This window comes from Falco punctatus, assembly GCF_963210335.1.
Source record: "Falco punctatus genome assembly, chromosome: 7".
NCBI classification, from domain to species: domain Eukaryota; kingdom Metazoa; phylum Chordata; class Aves; order Falconiformes; family Falconidae; genus Falco; species Falco punctatus.
The window spans coordinates 31,060,443-31,078,703 of record NC_137587.1 but is presented as its reverse complement, the minus strand read 5'-3'; the positions used below and the strand labels follow the sequence as shown (position 1 = coordinate 31,078,703).

General features: G+C 42.4%; 1 protein-coding gene across 5 annotated transcripts in view; it reads right to left on the bottom strand.

Annotated features, from left to right (window-relative positions):
* Positions 1–18,249, bottom strand: part of SLC24A4 (solute carrier family 24 member 4) — a 109,621-nt gene extending 91,372 nt beyond the window's left edge. For 2 of the 5 annotated variants that reach the window (XM_080396724.1, XM_080396725.1), the window contains exons 1-2: positions 17,663–18,249; positions 15,086–15,196 (exon numbers count right to left, since the gene is read on the bottom strand). In XM_080396724.1, the coding sequence (XP_080252850.1) occupies positions 15,086–15,196; positions 17,663–17,819 (268 nt within the window). In that variant the 5' untranslated portion in view covers positions 17,820–18,249. Of the gene's footprint in view, positions 1–15,085; positions 15,197–17,100; positions 17,638–17,662 lie in introns of those variants that run through there. The other 3 variants (XM_080396722.1, XM_080396721.1, XM_080396723.1) reach the window with 3 other exon arrangements.
* Positions 18,250–18,261: the final 12 nt, after the last annotated feature.

Here is an 18,261-nt window from a genome sequence, read left to right as displayed (position 1 = left end):
AAAGCTGCCTGGCACTCATAGCAGCATCTGAAGAGACACCCATGGAATTTAAGCCTTTTAAATTCTTTGAAACATCTTTCAGAAAACACAATTCTTCTCTAAAGTAAAATTAAAAAAAAAGGTTCAGTCAAAGCACACATGTATTCACGTATCAGACTTCAGGAAGAATCAAAACATAGTATGACTGGTTAATCTCATAATTGCAAGAGGCTTTTACCCATGCCTGTTAAATAATATGATCTAAGTTGCCTCTCCAAGATTAAGGGTATGAAGTCACCACACAATTAAAATAGCAAGTCATGAAGAGTATGCTGCACCATTTACATAAAGAATAGAAAGATCATTTTTAGTAATTACCTTTGTAGAAGAATTACTGTTGTTTCCTGAACACACAAATATATTTACTAGCAGAATATAAATGCATTCATTGGGAACATAATGACTGCAAAACTTCAGATTTTTACTCCTGTAAATGCCTAACCTGAGACACTATTTTAAGACAAGCAATCCATTTCTTTTTCCCATATTAAAGGTAAATCTCACAGGCAGAAAAGGAGAAAAGGTATTTCTGCAGAGGAAAAAAAGAATTAATCAGAGCAACGAAGTGAGTAATCTTAGGATAAGAAACAGGTGCCTCACAGACAAGCTACACCACATTTACACTCACTTTAAATCAGAATTTATACTATGGCACCTAAGCAGGTGCAAATCTACCATTGGGAAAACCCAGATCATCTTCATTCTCTATGGAGAACACGGCTTACTATTATAAAGGTGCTTTTCAAGTTCAGAGCACTATCTAACGGGTTAATATTTGTAGAAAGGAACGGGATCTAGGTTTCCCACTAGTGTTCAATTAATTTTTTGCTCCCTGGGAAAAAAGGAAGAAACATTTTTTAATGGAGTGAAGGAATATAGGGGAAAATCACAAAGGGTAGTCACTGCTGCAGCCACAGCTAGAATTGAGGATTTCCTGGTCCCCATGCCATGCTGAAACAAACACTGGATCTAGGTCTCTTGCAGTACAGATTGATGTATAAGATTATTATGCAGCCTTGTACATTTCCTGTCAAGGCACAGAACTGCTGAACACAACTTCAGCTACTACATTAAAATAGTCATTAAAATGAAAGGCAAACATATCTGTAGCTCACCAAAAGAAAAGCAAGATTTTGTTGTAAAAACTCCAAACAAGATGAATAAAAACTCTCTCCACTTAGTATAGTGACTGAACTTAGATTTCTGTACAAAACATGATAATAGTGATCAAGATGTCAGTTTGTGATCATGTCTGTAGGCACTCCAGAATCATGAGATATCACCCCGTACTACAGCCTGAGCACAGTGAGATGTCACAGGGCTAACACACAAGCACACAGCCAATATTGTCCAACATAGCCATATTCCACCCTACACTTTGGATACAGGGGGTCCTCATCTCTTCCACAGGTTATCAGATGTGCTGCCCCCCACAGCTGAAAACCCCTTGGAGGAGAACAGAACTGACACACAGATCACAGTTGGGCCCCTGTCAAAACATATCTGGGCAGAGGTGCAATCTCTCCTCCTCAGTGCTGCACAGCAGTGCTCAACTCTTAAAGAGTTCAGTCTGGAGTCAGTGATGTGGCATGACCAAAATATTCGGAATCAGTTACTGGGTGGAAGAGATTCAGGCTCAGTTACTGGATTTTAGGTGTGAAGACAGTGATTTTATTCATTAAGAAGTATATACTACATGCATCGCTATTCCCATCCCATCTGCAATCTCATCCCAGAACACTAATGCTAGTGGCATTTGTACAGATTCAACCTGCAGGGGCTGGAATGGGGGAGAAAGCACTGAATTTTGGAAGTGTCCAACAAAACCAAAAGATTTTGCAAATAATTTCATGCATTCCACCAAATCTGACCAATTTCAAATGCCACTGATCTTACAGAAACAGTACTTTTTAAGGACCCTGAAGTGCTTGTTCACACCAACTGTCCTTTTTCCAGTGTAACATCTCTTATGCAAATTAGCCTTGAACAAACCGGTGAAACAGTTACTAAGTAAAGAGAATTTCACAAGCAGTTATTTAGCAGATATTTAATTAATTGTTCTTTAGCCAGTCTGCATTGTTTTTTTAAAGCAGATTTGAGTCCAGAGTACAAAATGGATATTGATTGTTTCATAAACAATTATAAATACTCCTTTCAACGTAAGCAATTTGTGCTAGTTTTGCTACCTCCAAGACTACATCAAGAGTAGTACTATTTCTACTCTCAAAACCCCGTAATATTTTAGAAAATCAAACTCTGAGTTTGGTGGGAACAGACTCTGTGTTATACAGAAGATAACACTGAACCAAGTTGACTGATTTCCCTTTACCACTCTGTTGTCTTGCAGAGAAAGCAGCCCAGCTCCAACCTTTAATTACCTAAGTAGTACTTACTAAACTTAGTTGCCCTGAATATCCACAGATTGAAGCAGTTCTGGAGATGATCCCAGTCAGTCTTTCCAAGTAAGAACTCTCCCATCAGGTGCTGTTGTTACTAATCAATCCTGGATAACCAAATACCTATAGTAAACCCATACAGAATTAACAAACGTAACTGATTGATTAACTTCAAATCTGAAGTACTGACTCCACACTCAAAAGTCAGTTATGGCCAAGATAAAGCCTGCCCTCAACCCTCTGCCCCCCAATCAAATAAAAAAACCCACAACCAAATACTCAAAAAACTGAGTCAGACACAAGCACAGGTTTGCTCACACATGAGAAAACATTGCCGAACTCTCTTTTTTCAGCCTGCAAGCAGCAAGAGGTGCTCATTTTATACCTGTATTGGCAAAGGAGTTTTGGTATTTTATACTGTCACTGTCACACAGTGAGAGATCAAAAAAAACCAACAAAACATTCCCCAGTGGTAGAACCATCACCACAGCAGAGACCTGCAACTTCCCTAGTCACAATTCATCTTAATTCTATGTGGATAACAGTTGGCCCACAGATGGGCAAGCCAGGCCTCACCCTCTTATGGGAGCAACTGAAAAAATCTATACGTTCCAAGGTTCCTCCATCAGTCCTTCTCCCTCTAAGTGAAGAAGGAGAAATGGTAATTACTCCTTAATGCAGCATTCAGCTGCCTGGTGTAACTGGCTGGGAAATAGTAACCACTTTACTTAGAGGCAAGCTGGATACTTCACTTGACAACCTTTAGTGTCACCATAAATCAAAACCAGTCAGCATACTGAAGCAGTTCTGGGCATATCCTTGTCCCATTTATACTAGTCTTGGTGTCTGACCAATGTTAGTTTTTTTAAAAAACATACAGTGGGGGAAAAAACATCTCCATTGTGAAAAGTTACATTTCTCATGAAAAAAAAAGCACAATAGAAGAGTCAAGTCATTATGAGCTGATCAGGAAAGAAAGCAAAGAAGTGATGGTAGTAGCAACAACTCCAGGCTCAATGAACTTAGTATGGCTACAATTTGTGATTAAGGGGCGGGGGGGGGGGGGGGGGGGGGGGCAGGGCAGGGGGAACACTGCTTGGCTACTGACACTCTCTTCAGACTTTGGGGAAGTCACCTTGCTTTTGTCAATCTTCTTTTTCCTTTTCCTTGTCTAAGGAGGACTAATTGATATGCTAGCTTTGACTTCTTCCAGGTCTAGTCAATCCTGGCTAGCCAATCTCCTGAGAGCACCATGATACTCATGGCTCATAAAGTGAGATTCAAAAAAGTAAGGAATTATAATATTCCAGATTGTTTCTCTCACATACTAACCTGCAAGCAGCTACACAAAAAAACCCAAGAAAATGCAAATGGAATTGGAAACTTATCTAAAAGTTTCAGTGCAGGTAAAGGAAGCAGACAATGGCTAGCAACAACAGGGAAGGGGAAGGCTTGTGAAAAGCTTTAGAAGGTAAGAAAAAGCCTTACAATTTTAGATAATAGTAGCCAAAGATCCTGTGGAGGGATTTAAAGCAGCATGACATAATCAGACAAAGAATGCAACCTTTACAAAGGCATGAAAAGTATTTAAAGACAGAAGATTCTCACCAAAGAACTAAATGAGAAACATCACACCATCCAGCAAGAAATCTATAGGGTGGAACCTCAGCTGCTGTAAACTGTCACAGCTGTAATGACATAGTGGGGTTAAGACAGTGTACACCACCATGAATATGCTCCCAGAAGTCCAAAGAACAAATGACTTTCTCTTTGAGAGTCTGTTTTGGGGTAGGAACTCACAAAATTCAAGGTACAAACTGATTCACAGTAAATGGGAAAGAGAGTAAAATAAGTATCTATTTTCCCCCATTTCTGTCTCTCTGAGCTTCTAAACATAAATTTCATCCATTTTTTTCTGTTAGCATTCCCAAAGATTAAATGTTTCCTACCATCTGTGATTACTTACATCTTGCTATTCAAAGTTTAAATATCTCTGTGCAATAGATCCCGTCATATTACCCCCAACCCGTTGGACAAGTGAGTGCATCATATGCAGGGGAAAAATCCATCAGGTTTTGGCAATCTCTGAGAATAGTCCAACAAGCAAGTATGCACGGAAACTGAACAGGCAGAGTCTAAATTATCTTCTTGCTCACAAGAAGGTACATTTGCCACTGTTCCCCACTATGGGTAGAGAATGTCACTCTCTCAAGATCATTAATGCACCACCTGTCATTAACATTAAACTATTAATTTAATGTTGCAAAAAAGGAAACAATTGAATGAGCACATATGCATGTAGCCTGCATTCTACCCGAAGTGTCTGCTCTGCTGCACTTCAGCTTATCAGTAGAGTCTCAGCAGGAATGAATTTGACTTGGTTTCTAAGGCTATTACATTTTCTACTATAGTGTCTTCAATGTCTGTCAACTTTAAAGAATAAGGGAAACCATCAGTCTTTATTGCCTGAAGGCCTTGCCTCCCTGTAGAACAGCAGTGATGCCAGTTTAATTGTCAGCAGGTTCATGGAACAGTTTCAGCCTGCTAGGTGGATAACCACATCTATTCCATAAAAAGTCATTGGCATTAATGAATACAGTAATAGGTATGTATAATAAAATCTTGTAACTTCTGAAAAAATAATTCAGTTATGAGGGTTCTTATCAGAAGTATTAGCAGAACAAAGTTCAAAATTGACTTACTGTAATGCAATTGTAGACTGTGCCCAAGTGTATTTTTAAACACACTTTGTCATTTTGAACCTCAAAACAGAGATTCAGAGAGACAGAGTTGAGGTGCACAAGGGCCTGGTTTCAGTGAAGCTTCCTACATTACTTTATACCTAGATGGTGCCATTAGCATAATCTCTGAAAATGCTCTTCATTGATACCCAATCCATGCTAAAAACAACACTAAAAAAACCCTAAAAAAATAAATTAAAAATAGATATAAATTGTGAGTGCTTCCAGTTTTATGTGCCAAACACAAGCCTAAAAGGTATCCCTTTTGTAACTTAAGCCCTTTTTAGAGACTCCCTTTGCTTTTCGTTCTAGATCCCTTGACCATCCAAAATCAAACCTCTCACCGCATTTTGATTTTTCATACTTACCGCTTTCTCTGCTTACTACTTTCCAGGGCCTGCCACCATGCCCTGCTATGCCCAGGATTCTCCCATGGTTTATTAACCAAATTCAGCTTCCTTTCACTCATGTCTTTGTGTCCCTTTCCCCTATCTTCCAACTGCAGGCTCCATGACTGGATAATCTTAAGTCTTTCTACCACCCAGTTCCAATCCCCAAGTTTCTCTATCTCTCTTGCAGCTTCTGGTGACCATTTTCTACCTCCAGGTACTTTTCACAATCTACTTCCCTGCAGCCCTGTTTTGCACAGTTTTGCCTGAATCCTCCACACTGGTGATCCAAATTATGGACTGATGAGTCACTAAGAGCACGGAGATGAAGTAATGAACGTAGAGTTTTAACATTTATTAAATAATTCAGTGCCTCACAAAGACTCTGTCCTAGGCTGACCTAAGACTATGGATTAACGCTCACAGACTAATTTACAATGCCTTTTCAACCTGCTTTCTACAACAGTAAAGTGAGGTGTGGTAACAACTGTGCATGACACAAAGCAAGAAAGCAGCATTTTCTGTCTCAACTGCAATACATGGTGATATGTCACAGACATTAAGGTAAAAAGCAAGGAGTGGAAATGAAATTGCCCTGCATAAGGATGGGTAAATTTAAACACAACTTTTAAACAGCACAATTTTCTGAGTGGAAAATGGAGCAGATTTCCACACACTAAAAAGTCTACCTGCATGGTCATACTAGTGAAGAACAGATTTAAATACACACACATTATCCACATTAAGGGTAAGAGTCAGCTATACCATGGAGATCTGCATGGCCAAGTCTCATTAACTTTGATCTTGAAATCCACGATTCAGGATTTCAGAGATGTCCCAGGTGGCATGTAATTAAGTTGGTGTCCATATCAGATCATAGGAAAACTCAGGTTGGATGGAAACTCAGAAGGTCATACTAGTCCTAATTTCTGTGCAAACATGATCTTTGCAGGAGCCTAGATCAGGACTGAGGTATCTGAATTTGATTCTTTCTTCCATCACATATTTCCTCTTTGACTTCAGGTCACTAATTTACACAGCTGCTGTCTGCCCCAGTTGTCTGCAGTCACAGAAAAGGAGATGTTGCACTATTAAAACATTAACATTTGAGAAATGCTTTGGTAATGTGATTTGAAATACAGGCTATTAGAGCTGGGCTAATACGGAAAACTTTAGATCTTAAGTCTAGCACACCAGGACATTCAAGCTGGTTGTGTTGTTCCATTCAAAGAAACTAAGGGCCTGTGTCCACATACGTTAAAATTGCTACACTTCAAAAACTCCCATTTTTCAAGTTTCAAGTCTGCTTCTTGGTTTCAGAGCAAAACACTTAACTGCAAAAGCCCTTATCAACAGCATGCTTCAACTGGACTAAACCCAACTGTAAATAAATCTGACTCATATGAAATAAAGATTATATCAAGTAACATCTTTATTAGCTTTAAGAATATACAGTGACATATTAAATAGTATTTCTTTCTGTTTCATTTGACCTTGTTTACTACATCTCTAAATGCCATTTTAGTCAGACACTTATTTACCGTGTGTTAAACTACTTCCTGCAAACCCAGCACCTAGACCTGGGGAAATGGATAAATTACTGTGGAGTTCGTCTTCTGTTTGCAGCTCTCCAGGGGATGCCACTAGCAGGTTGAGCCAAAGCACAGAGAGATGTTTGTCTCATTTCTTCCTACTATTTTGGATGCCAGTATTAATACACTGCTAGAAAATTAACAGCTCAGGGAGAAGGTTGGTTATTTTTTGAATTCTAACTTCAAACAAAGCACATTTCCTTAACTGGTTCACAAAAAAATAAACAAAACACTTTTCCCAATTAATGTAAATGACATTTACCTGCCAACCCTTTTAACACCCACATCAATAAGCCAGGCAAGAGTGTCAGAAGTTCAGCCCAAATCTAGGTATGAATTCCAATTAGGAGATCTTGGGAGTGACACAAATAAAAAATGCAATTAAACATCTGTCATTTGCCCTCAACTAGTCCCCTAAAAGTGGTTTTAAATTGTCACATATCTATCTCCCCTTAGAAACAGAAACCATACAAGTGAGATCACAATCGATGTTTACCACTCAGCACCTACAGGGACAAGAGTGAGTGCAGAGACACCAGGGGTGGGGAAACAACTCAAAACCACGTGAAAACAAATAAAACCCCACAAGCATATGACAAGTGGATACAGAAATAAGCTACACACTAACCAGTTAGTAAGTTTTTCCACTACATAAGTATGTGCTTCTGTGCATACACACATGCTCACTGGACACTGCATCTGTTATGTAAATACCACATGCATAAAGCAACTAAGAAATTTTTTCTTAAACCTTCCCTCATTCTAATTTCCTTCTGGACCAATGCAAAAATAGGAGATTTAAGGCTGGTAAATTTCCTGGTCTTTGAGGGTACAATACATTGGTGTAATGAAATATTTTAAATCAAAAGGCATGTACTATCAATAAATCTATCTACAACAGCTGCACATTTTCTGTGCATCAAGGCTGACAGCAAGCCTGACTAAAAGGCTAGTAGGGAATATTTGCAAATAACAGTTATTGTCTGTATTACCTCAATGACACCATGGTCTGTCTTTCTGTGTTAGATTCTGTATGAATGCATAGTAAGAGAACCTGCAGTTTATGCCGAGCTTACCATTTTAGACTGTTCATGAAATAAAAGCTTTCAGTGAAATTATTAGTATCACCTCCTTAAAAATGGGAGTCTAAGACATTTATCCATGCTACAAAGTGGAAGTTTGATCTAGGGAAGATCATGAGCATATTCTGTAAACTGAAATACATATTATCAAACTGTTTAAAGAGAAATTACATCAGCACAAAATTACTTATTCTACCAGCAACAAAAGTATCATTAGATCAGAATTTATTAAACAAAGTTTATGATATTACATATTAAGGTGTCTAAGAAAAATAAGGATACATCAATCTAGCATATTAAAAATTATGCATTTAACTAAGCACTGCATTTCTTAAATGAAATTGATGGAAATCAATGCTTCCTATTGTGTCTTTCCTAAAAACGCATAAGAAATCGTTTTTTCTGTCCTTTTGGAAATTTGCTTTGAAGAGTCAGTCCTGTCTCCTCTAGTCAGTGAGAACATCATTATCGATTTTTGTAGAAAAAGTAACAGGCTCTTGTACTCTCAATGGTATGTTAACAAAACGATCTAAGACTTCTGTAGTTTCTCTACAATATATCACATCCTACCTGAAGCCACAGAATCACAGAATGGTCAGGAATGGAAAAGACCACTGGAAATCACCTGCTCCAACCCTGCCCTGCTAAAGCAGGTTCACCTAGAGCAGGTTGCACAGGATCACATCCAGGTGGATTGTGGATTTATAAAGTCTCCAGACAAGGAGATGGCACAACCACTCTGGGCAGCCTGTTCCAGTGCTCTGGCACCCTCAAGGTAAAGAAGTTCTTCCTCACGTTCAGATGGAAGGAACTGCCTGTGCTTCAGTTTGTGCCCGTTGCCCCTTGGCCTGTCGCTGGGCACCACTGAAAAGAGCCTGGCCCCATCCTCTTGGCACCCGCCCTTAAGATGTTTGTAGACATTGGTAAGATCCCTCTCAGTGTTCTCTTCTCCAGGCTACAGAGGCCCAGCTCTCTCAGCCTTTCCTCACAAGGGAGATGCTCCAGTCCCCTCATCATCTTCGTAGTCCTCCACTGGACCCTCCCCAGTAGCTCCCCGTCTCTCTGGAACTGGGGAGCCCAGAACTGGACACAGCACTCCAGATGCTGCCTCAGTGGGGCAGAATAGAGGGGGGAGGATCACCTCCCTCGACTTGCTGGCCACGCTCCTCCTAATGCCCCCCAGGATCCCACCGGCCTTCTTGGCCACCAGGGCACACTGCTGGCTCATGGGCAACTTGCTGTCCACCAGCACTTCCAGGTCCTTCTCTGCAGAGCTGCCTTCCAGCAGGCCAGCCCCCAGCCTGTACTGGTGCGTGGGGTTGTTCCTCCCTTGGTGCAGGACCCTGCACTCGCCTTTCCTGAACTTCATTGGGTTCCTCTCTGCCCAGCTCTCCAGCCTGCCCAGGTCTCGCTGAATGGCAGCGCAGCCAGCTGGTGAATCAGTCACTTCTCCCAGTTTGTGTCATCAGCAAACTGGCTGAGGGCACCCCCAGTCCCTTCATCCAGGTCACCGATCGATAAGTTGAACAGGACTGGACCCACCACTGACCCCTGGGGAACACCACGAGCTACAGGCCTCCAGCCGGGCTCTGCGCCACTGACCACAACCCTCAGCTCTGCCGCTCAGCCACTTCCCAATCCACCTCACTGGTTGCTCACGTAGTGCACCTGCGTTTACCTATGAGCATGTTATGGGAGACTGTGTCTTGCTGAAACGGAGGTAGACAACATCCACTGCTCTCCCCTCAGCTACCCGGTCAGCCCTTCCATCATAGAAGGCTGCCAGGCTGGGCAGGAGTGATTTCCCCTGGGTGAATCCATATTGACTACTCCTGACAACCTTCTTTTCCTCCACATGCTTAGAGATGACATCCAGGATGAGCCGTTCCATCACCTTTCCAGGTATGGAGGTGGGGCTGAGTGGCCTGGTTTCCTGGGTCCTCCTCCTTGCCCTTTTGGGAGACCGGAGTGTCGCTGGCTTTCCACCAGTCCTCATGCACCTCTCCTGTTCTCCGTGACCATCCAAAGATGACAGGGAGTGGCTTAGCAACACCATCTGCCAGCTCCCTCAGCACTCGGGGGTGCACCCGTTGGGGCCCACAGTTTTGTGGGTGTCATGTCTGCCTAAGCCATCTCTAACCTGACCCTCCTTGACCAAGGCAGTGTCTTCCTTTCTCTAGACTTTCCCTCTTGCCTCCGAGGTCTCAGATCCCTCAGCGTTGAAGGTCCTCAAGGTTTTAACTGTGTAAAATTCACACAGACTTTCAATTCTGACTCAGAATTCAGTTATACACATGCTGCTGGGAAACATGCTTTATTTCACTATAGAGAGCTGATTCTTTCTCAGTGCAAGAATAGAAAGCCTTGTGACAATGCGCCTTTTAATTCTGAAGTAAAAAGGGGAGCACGGCTCAAGCAGAAATGCTAACCCCTGCCTTTCCCCCAACCCACAATTCATCTTTACCCACTGATAACAGTGGGAGAAGAACATTTGAACCAAATCACCGGATACTTAAAATCAGTGTAGCTTATGAACTGTCCACAGCTGACAAACCGCTGGACAGAAAATGCCACTGACTGTTACAGTTTCAAGGCAGCTCACTGACTAGTGTCAGAAGACTAATGGAAATATGTTCCAATATATTTCTAATTCACAACAAGTTGTTTAAATATTCTCTGTACTGTATACAGGGATTACTTGAAAATATTCCCAGTAGAAAGGAGTGCAGATCAGTTGCTTTAACAGCCTAACACAACCCAGTGGAGTCACACTGTTAGAAACATTGCATCCCCCCGTCACCCCAGCTTGTAATTGCTCTGGCAACATTATTCAGAGTTCTGGAGGACACGGAGTCATGGGAACATTTTGAAACAAGAGGAAAGCCATTGGAGCAGAGAAGCTATACATCAGACTTGCTGGGCAGATGGCACTGAAAGCTAGTGAGCTGATGGCAGATGGAAGCAAGAGCTTGGATAAGGCAGAAAAATTGGTTGCAAACTAATGAGATCTGTTAAGATGGTAGAGACAACTACCCTCCCTTTCTGATCACTCTGCTTTAAGCGAGGGTCAGATCAACCCCTCCTCACACAGAAATTTATCCAGGAAAAGTTTTCAGAGCCATAAGGAGAAGGTAGTTTGGTTTCTTTCAAAGAGGGATATCCACAGCAGCCATCCAGAGAATTGATCAATATGAAATAAACGTAAATGTCATAATTCAAAAATACTAGGCTCCCACGAAAGCATTCTATGTACAATTTACAAGCCCTCCAAGCCCAACTCCAGGACAATATAAAGACTTGCCCCTTTTCATAGCAAAGTAGCTTCCAACAAAGGGCACGTTTCAAGCCAGGAAGGATCTTTAATGGAAAAACACTACACAACACATTAACTTTGGTGAGGATTTGGTCTTAGTCCAGACTAGAACTGAGGTTGGCTTGGCACTCACAAGTGCTCCGCCTCCTTCCTAGAGCTGACCTACAGTTTCTTTGCTGCTGTTATGGGGTAAATAGTATCTATAAATCCATATCACGGCAGAATAGTTACTATCAGAAAAAATGTGTAGCATCTCTTGAGATACTGATGAATATCAGTCCCTCTAACCTCGAAATGTTAGAAAAACCTTTCTCCTTTAGTTTTATATATATAAACATACACACACAAATATATATGTATATATACACACACACATATATATATTTTCCTTCCCTTTGTCAGATCCTCAGGGTTCTTTTTTAAAGCAGCACTGCCAAGACTTCAAAGTTTTTTCTGTTCTGATACAACGGCCCCAGAAGCTTTAATAATGTTTCCAGAATAACACAATACAAAGTGATCTACTTCAGTAAATGAAACAATCTCAGACAGTGTAGGCTATGTGAGCTTCTAGCAGACAACAGCTTCCACAAGCTTCTAACACTACTTCTAGAAGCTTATGGAGTTTTTCTCCCAAGATGTATTACCAAGGGTGAGCCTTCCTTACCACTGATGAACTGCATGGATCTCATGGTCTTATAAACTTCTATAGCTGCAATTTCTGACAACTGGGGATTTTTTTTTATTTGCATGTAAGTAAGAAAAGGGGGTGAAGTGGTAAATAAATTAACTTTGTTGGATGCCTCTGGGAAAAGGGAAATAAAGCTGCAGACTTGTGTGGGAAGCTAATAAAGAGGGAGCACAGCAATAACACTGCAATGACACAAAGGATTAACAGCCTCGCAGCAAGAACTTGCATTTCCCAAGGTATTATGAAGTTCTTGTATCCTAAACACACATAGAAAAACATCCACATAACATAAGAAAACTGCTACATACCATACACACTCCCATGCATTTGTAGGGCCCCTAGTGCCTAAGGCACATACAGAAGTGACATAGGAAAGAGTAAATACTTCACATAAAGGAGCCTACAGAGAGCACTGTATTCGTACAACATAGATACATATAAACTATTTATCTTAAGATTAAAAAGAAAAAAAGTCCAGAAATAAAATCCAGCCATTTGAAGAGTTTGACAGCACATTCCTGAAATTTTCATTACATCAGGATAAGAGCATGACTGAAAACTTGCAAATTCCAACCAAATATCTACACTCTCTCACCAATTTTCTATGCAATCTTTATCAAGTCCTGGGACTACTTTCTCCAGATGTAGTCATGGGGTTACAAAAGCTACATTCCCATGGAAATGAGCTATGCCATTTACTCCTTTTTGACTGGTTTTATGTCATAGTACCTTCTTCTCATTACAGGGCAAATCTTAATTTGTAGCTACCGGACAAGAATGGAGAGGGGAAAGGCAAACCAAATTCCACACCCCACCTACCCCGCCCAAAAAAAGCCAAAACAAGGAAACTAAATCTACAGAACATGTTACTGAGCAACAACAATCGTGGGTTCTTACAGAACTGTTCCTGTCCAATAAACATGTCCTGTCAATTTCAGCTATTTTCAGATGCTCCCTTTATTTGCAGGTATCTTACATCTAGCCACTCTTGCAGTACCTAACCCCCGCCCCCCTTCAGCTGCAGCAGATACAGAGAAATAATCTGTACATAACTGCAGAATAACAGGAAGTGCCTGAAAAATGCTACTATTGCAATCCTGTGACACATTTGATCTGTAAATCTATGTTTTAACAAGAAACACCTTTAAAAAGAAAGGCTAACTCCAGCACTGTGACTAGAACTCCTGAATTTAATGTGTCTCATGATACTTTTCTTAAAATCTCCATATCCTGAGGCATATTTGGGCCTCTCTTGCGTCCAGCTCTTGCAATTACAGAGAAAAGTGCATTTCCAACCACCTGAATTTCAGAAAGCATATCAAAATGACCCAACTGTATCAATTTATTCCAACTGTTTTAAACTAATCTTACAGACCTAGAGAAATGGAGGGAGCTGAGCTACTTGTTCTAAGCATCTGGAGAAGCCAGCACTGCTCGTAGTATTCCAATTTACACGTAAGCATACATTGTCCCTTGGCAGTTTTATCATATAATTTTAAAAAAGTTCTCATTCATACTAAATGGAAATCCCCATCAAGAACTTTGATGGGCACCTTTCTGATCCAGGTTCTACAATTTTGTGGCTTGGCTCCAAACATGCTGCCAAGTATGTGATCATGCTTGAACACATCGATGCATCCACATATGTGGAGAAAAACGAAAGAGTGGGAAAGAACAGTATTTTCTGACCATTCATCAAAAATAATTAATGTTTCCAAAAGCTCATTTTCATCTTCTTGTCTGTGAACAACTTTGAGAGACAAATCAACAGGATCATAAGGTTACAGATGAGACAACAGCAAACTAACCTACGAAGTTCTTAACAGAAGCACAGAGTTGTTCTTGGACATCAAATGATACAGTTAAAGCTTTTGGACACACATACTTTGCACAACATTCTTCCACTCCTCTCTCAGAAATGCATAAGCATAACACTGATCCTCAATCTGTATGACAGGCACGTCAGCATTACAACAAACATGTAACAGAGTGGGGTTAGTACCACTTCAAACCCTTCTAATGCCTGGGTCCGACAGTATCCCAGAATCCATGCTTTCACCGTTTGCAAGAAGGCACAGACTCTGCTGTCATCAAAAAGTTGATCAAAGAGTCATATTAAATAAAAAAAAATAATTAAAAATCCGAACTTTAATTTAATTTGACTAGTGCCATTGGCAAAATGTCTCATCTCCCACACATTGTAAACCACAGAGAGGCAAGGAAAAAGAAAGGAAATACACATTGGAAAGACAGATGGGAAGATGAAAGCATTGTGGACTAACACTGACACTAAAATGCATCATCTATCCCTGTCCTCAATCAATTATTATTGCCTGGCCAGCATAGATATCTTGAAGTAAAATGGATTCCAGCGTTTCCATATTACTTACCTCATCATCCCCCTGCACACAATATAAATTCCTACTCTGAATACATAGTTTGTCATTAAACTAGCAAAACATGATAAAATGTATAAAGGTAATGAACACAAATTACAGTGCTCTGATGGTATCTCAAACACTGCATGTTTAGCTACCCATAGTTTCAAGACTACACCTCTCATTACCAGTGCAACATACCAATTGCACCACCCATGCAATATTACCAGTTCATCAGCCAGACAGGAAAAATCACCAAAAGTCAAAATAACTTTTTACCTTTGATAAAGTCATGGCATTATATAGCACAAGAAACCTTATTTCTACACAGAACAGTCCTGACTTTTTTTTTTTTTTTTAAAACACTTTTATGTTTACCCTAACACATTACTGCAGCTTGGTCATGACAGCACTATGCAATACATCTCAAGAGCTTAATAAGACATCACAAAGTTTCTCCATCTTACCTGGCTCTGTACAGTTCTTTTGTTCATGTGTCCCATTAGGTGATGCCATTAACCTTCTATTCCTCCATATCTCAGGCAAAACACGTCTGTCCGCAATAGTTGATTCTCGGCCTATATTAAAAAGAAAGAGGTTATGCCCACTGTTACTAACTTTTTCCTGCACCATCTTAACTGGACTATATGCCCCCACTAGCAAGGGGTGCGAACAGTTTGTGAATGCCGCAAAATCAAGGTGACTGGGACACGTGCCAACATACGGATGCTAGGTGCTCCTGGCCACAAAGGGTGAAACTAGCTACAAAGGTGCAGTATCAGAGCTGTTAGCTTGTTCTGGCTGTCAGAACACCTGTCTGCAACCCAGAACAGGAAAATATTCTGCAGCAAGCAAATGCTGAAGCCTGCCCCTGTGAAACTCAACACTTAGCAGTTCCTGTAGATGAAACCAGACCCAGATATGCTGATGTGAGCAACAATCACACTTCCATTTAGTCATCTGCACTTGCATATATTACATTATTGATTTCTCAAAAATAAAAATTCATATGGACATGTTCCAGTTACATTTTGGTTTATTCTGAGTCTAGGGGCTGATCTTTTTGGTATTGGGTATACTTGATAATACCAATCCCTGCATAACTTGTCAAAGAAAATCAAAAATAACTGTACTGTGAATCCCACATCTCAAGAAAAACAAACTTCTTTCTAAATCAATAGAGCTTTTGCCTGAACTCCTATTCCAGAAGCATTCCGAATGGAACTTGCTGAACAGAGTACAGAAGGAGCACTTGTAATAATGGAGGGTATGCAATTATAATAATCAAAGGAAGAATAGAACCTCTTAATTAAATCACTTCCATCTCAACCTTATCAATTCCAAATGAACATATTATAGTAACAAAAATTCTTCCATGGATGATCTTCGGAGTTTAGATTCAGTCATCATGTAATAAGGCCTGCCTTGTTACAGTGACTCTTGCAAAAAAAAAATCTAGCTTAGAAGTTTGTTTGGCTAAATTATTTGCTAAAATATTCTGATGCCACAATTATAAGAAACGTAGAGAACAGATGGTCAGTGTTTATGGATACAATAAACTGTAAATTAGCCAGCTGAAAAAAACCCTACCTGATGCAGCATACCATCAAAAATTAGGTTATGAGGGATTTAGCTGATAACCCAGGAGATTAAAAACTTTCATTAGTCATGACATTTTTCATGTAAACCTAAAAAAGTCTGGAAAACTGTTATCTGCCAAAAAAAACCACACCACCCTCAAACTACGTAAACATAATCATACCCCAATCACTTGCTTTCACACACCAGTAAGTTTATGAAAGTAAATAGCTGGTGCAAGGAAAAAGGAAAAAAGAAAAAAAAAAAAGCATCGGCATGAGAAACAGTTCTAAATAAAGCAAGCAACAGTATACCCTAAAATCACAAGAAAAAAAAAAGTTGAAAGTTCTAAAGATAAGCAATATGCTAATATGGTCTAAAGACACTTCATTCTTATACGGATGGTTTGTTGCCATCCTAGATACATCTCAAACAGCCCAGGCAATAATTTGAGCACAAAAGCATTATAAAGTATGACAAGTTCTGCCAATTTTTTCCTCCCTACATCACACATTTTAACTTCAGCTTTAATTTAAGGAGATGACCCACTCTAGTTCTGGCAAAATCTGATTTTCTTATATTAAACGTGGGCATAGGATCTGGGCTTAGTTCGATTTTGTTCTTAAATCCTCAAGGTCTGTCAGCAGTCCTACCTAGAGACCCACGTGCTGTCCCAGCAACCTTAGACTTCCTATCTGAGGGATGCAAAGCATATTCCAGGAAGAGGGCCTGAAGCCGTACACTTACAGTCCAACCTGTGCCAGCAGGCGGGGTAGAGAAAAAAACCAACCACGAATAGGAACGATGTAGTTAATTATAAATGCATCAGTTTACCAACACAGCACTCGCACACAGGATGCAACAGACTCTCTCCATAAAACATGAGATTAGCACTGTTCCTTGCCTAAAAGACTAAAAGACAGAATCTTCAGTCAAATCCACACTGTAACTTGGGGATGGTGGGGTGGTGGAGAGAAGCAGCAGTTGTAGCTGATGGAGGTTTAACCTAGAGGATAAAAACGAAAGGTGGTCTGAAGTTGCCGAGGGGACCACAGGCGGCTGGAGAGGATTCCGCTCTGATGCCGCGTTAGGGGGAACAAACTACTTCAGGGCCGCTCCCAGGCACGCAGCTGACTCCCATTCCCCCTGGATTCCGCACCTGCAGCCCCCCGAGGCCCGGCGGGCCGTCGCCAGGGCGGGCTCGGTGCTTGGATGCCCTTGGCCACCAGTCGCCAGCGGCGCCGGTGCCAGCTCTGCCTGGGGCTGCGGCCGCGCACCTGCCCGGCGCGGAGCCTCCTCCCGCCCCGCCCGCCGGGGTACGGCCACCGGCCAGCTCGGAACGGGCACGGCCGCGGACGCCCGACCGCGCCAGCCCCCGGGACCCCCGGGGCTGCAGCCCAGGGGCCGCTCCGGCCGCCCTGCCGGCGCTGCTGATGCCCGCCGGTCCCGCCGCCAGAGCCACTCACCCAGTCTGGAGAGCAGGCTGGACATGCACCAGACGAAGAAGAGGATGGCGCAGATGAAGCCTAGCTGCTGCAGCAGCATCTCCCTCCTCCTGCGAACTTTCCTCAGCATAAGCAGCATGGTCTTCGGGGGGGCGAGCGGCGTCTCGTCCCGCTCCATGGGAGCAAGCGCAGGCGCCGAGGGGACGGCCAGGTCGGTCGCGGAGCGGGGATCACTCCTGGCGGCTTCCCGCGGGCGGCTCCATGTCGGGCGGGCTGCAGCGCGGGGAGAAGCCGATGCCCGACGCCCGAGGTGGGCAGCGGCAGGGGGCGGCAGGCCGGGGCGGCTCTCAGGGGCCGGGCCGAGCCCCGCGCCCCGCACGCACCGAGGCCGGCGGCGGAGGAAGCGGCGCGGCGGCCGCCCCACAGCGTGCCGCGGACGGCGAGTCAGCGCCGAGGGACGGCGGCATCCATGCGGCTCCCCGCCCGCTCCGGCCAAGTTTAAAGTTTATCCCTTCCCTCCCTCCCGCCGCCGCCAGCCGCTGGCGGCAGGTGGGAGTAGCCGGCCTGAGCCCTTGCGCTCTCAGCGCGGCGCCGGGCGGCCGCTCCCCCGAGTGCCCGGC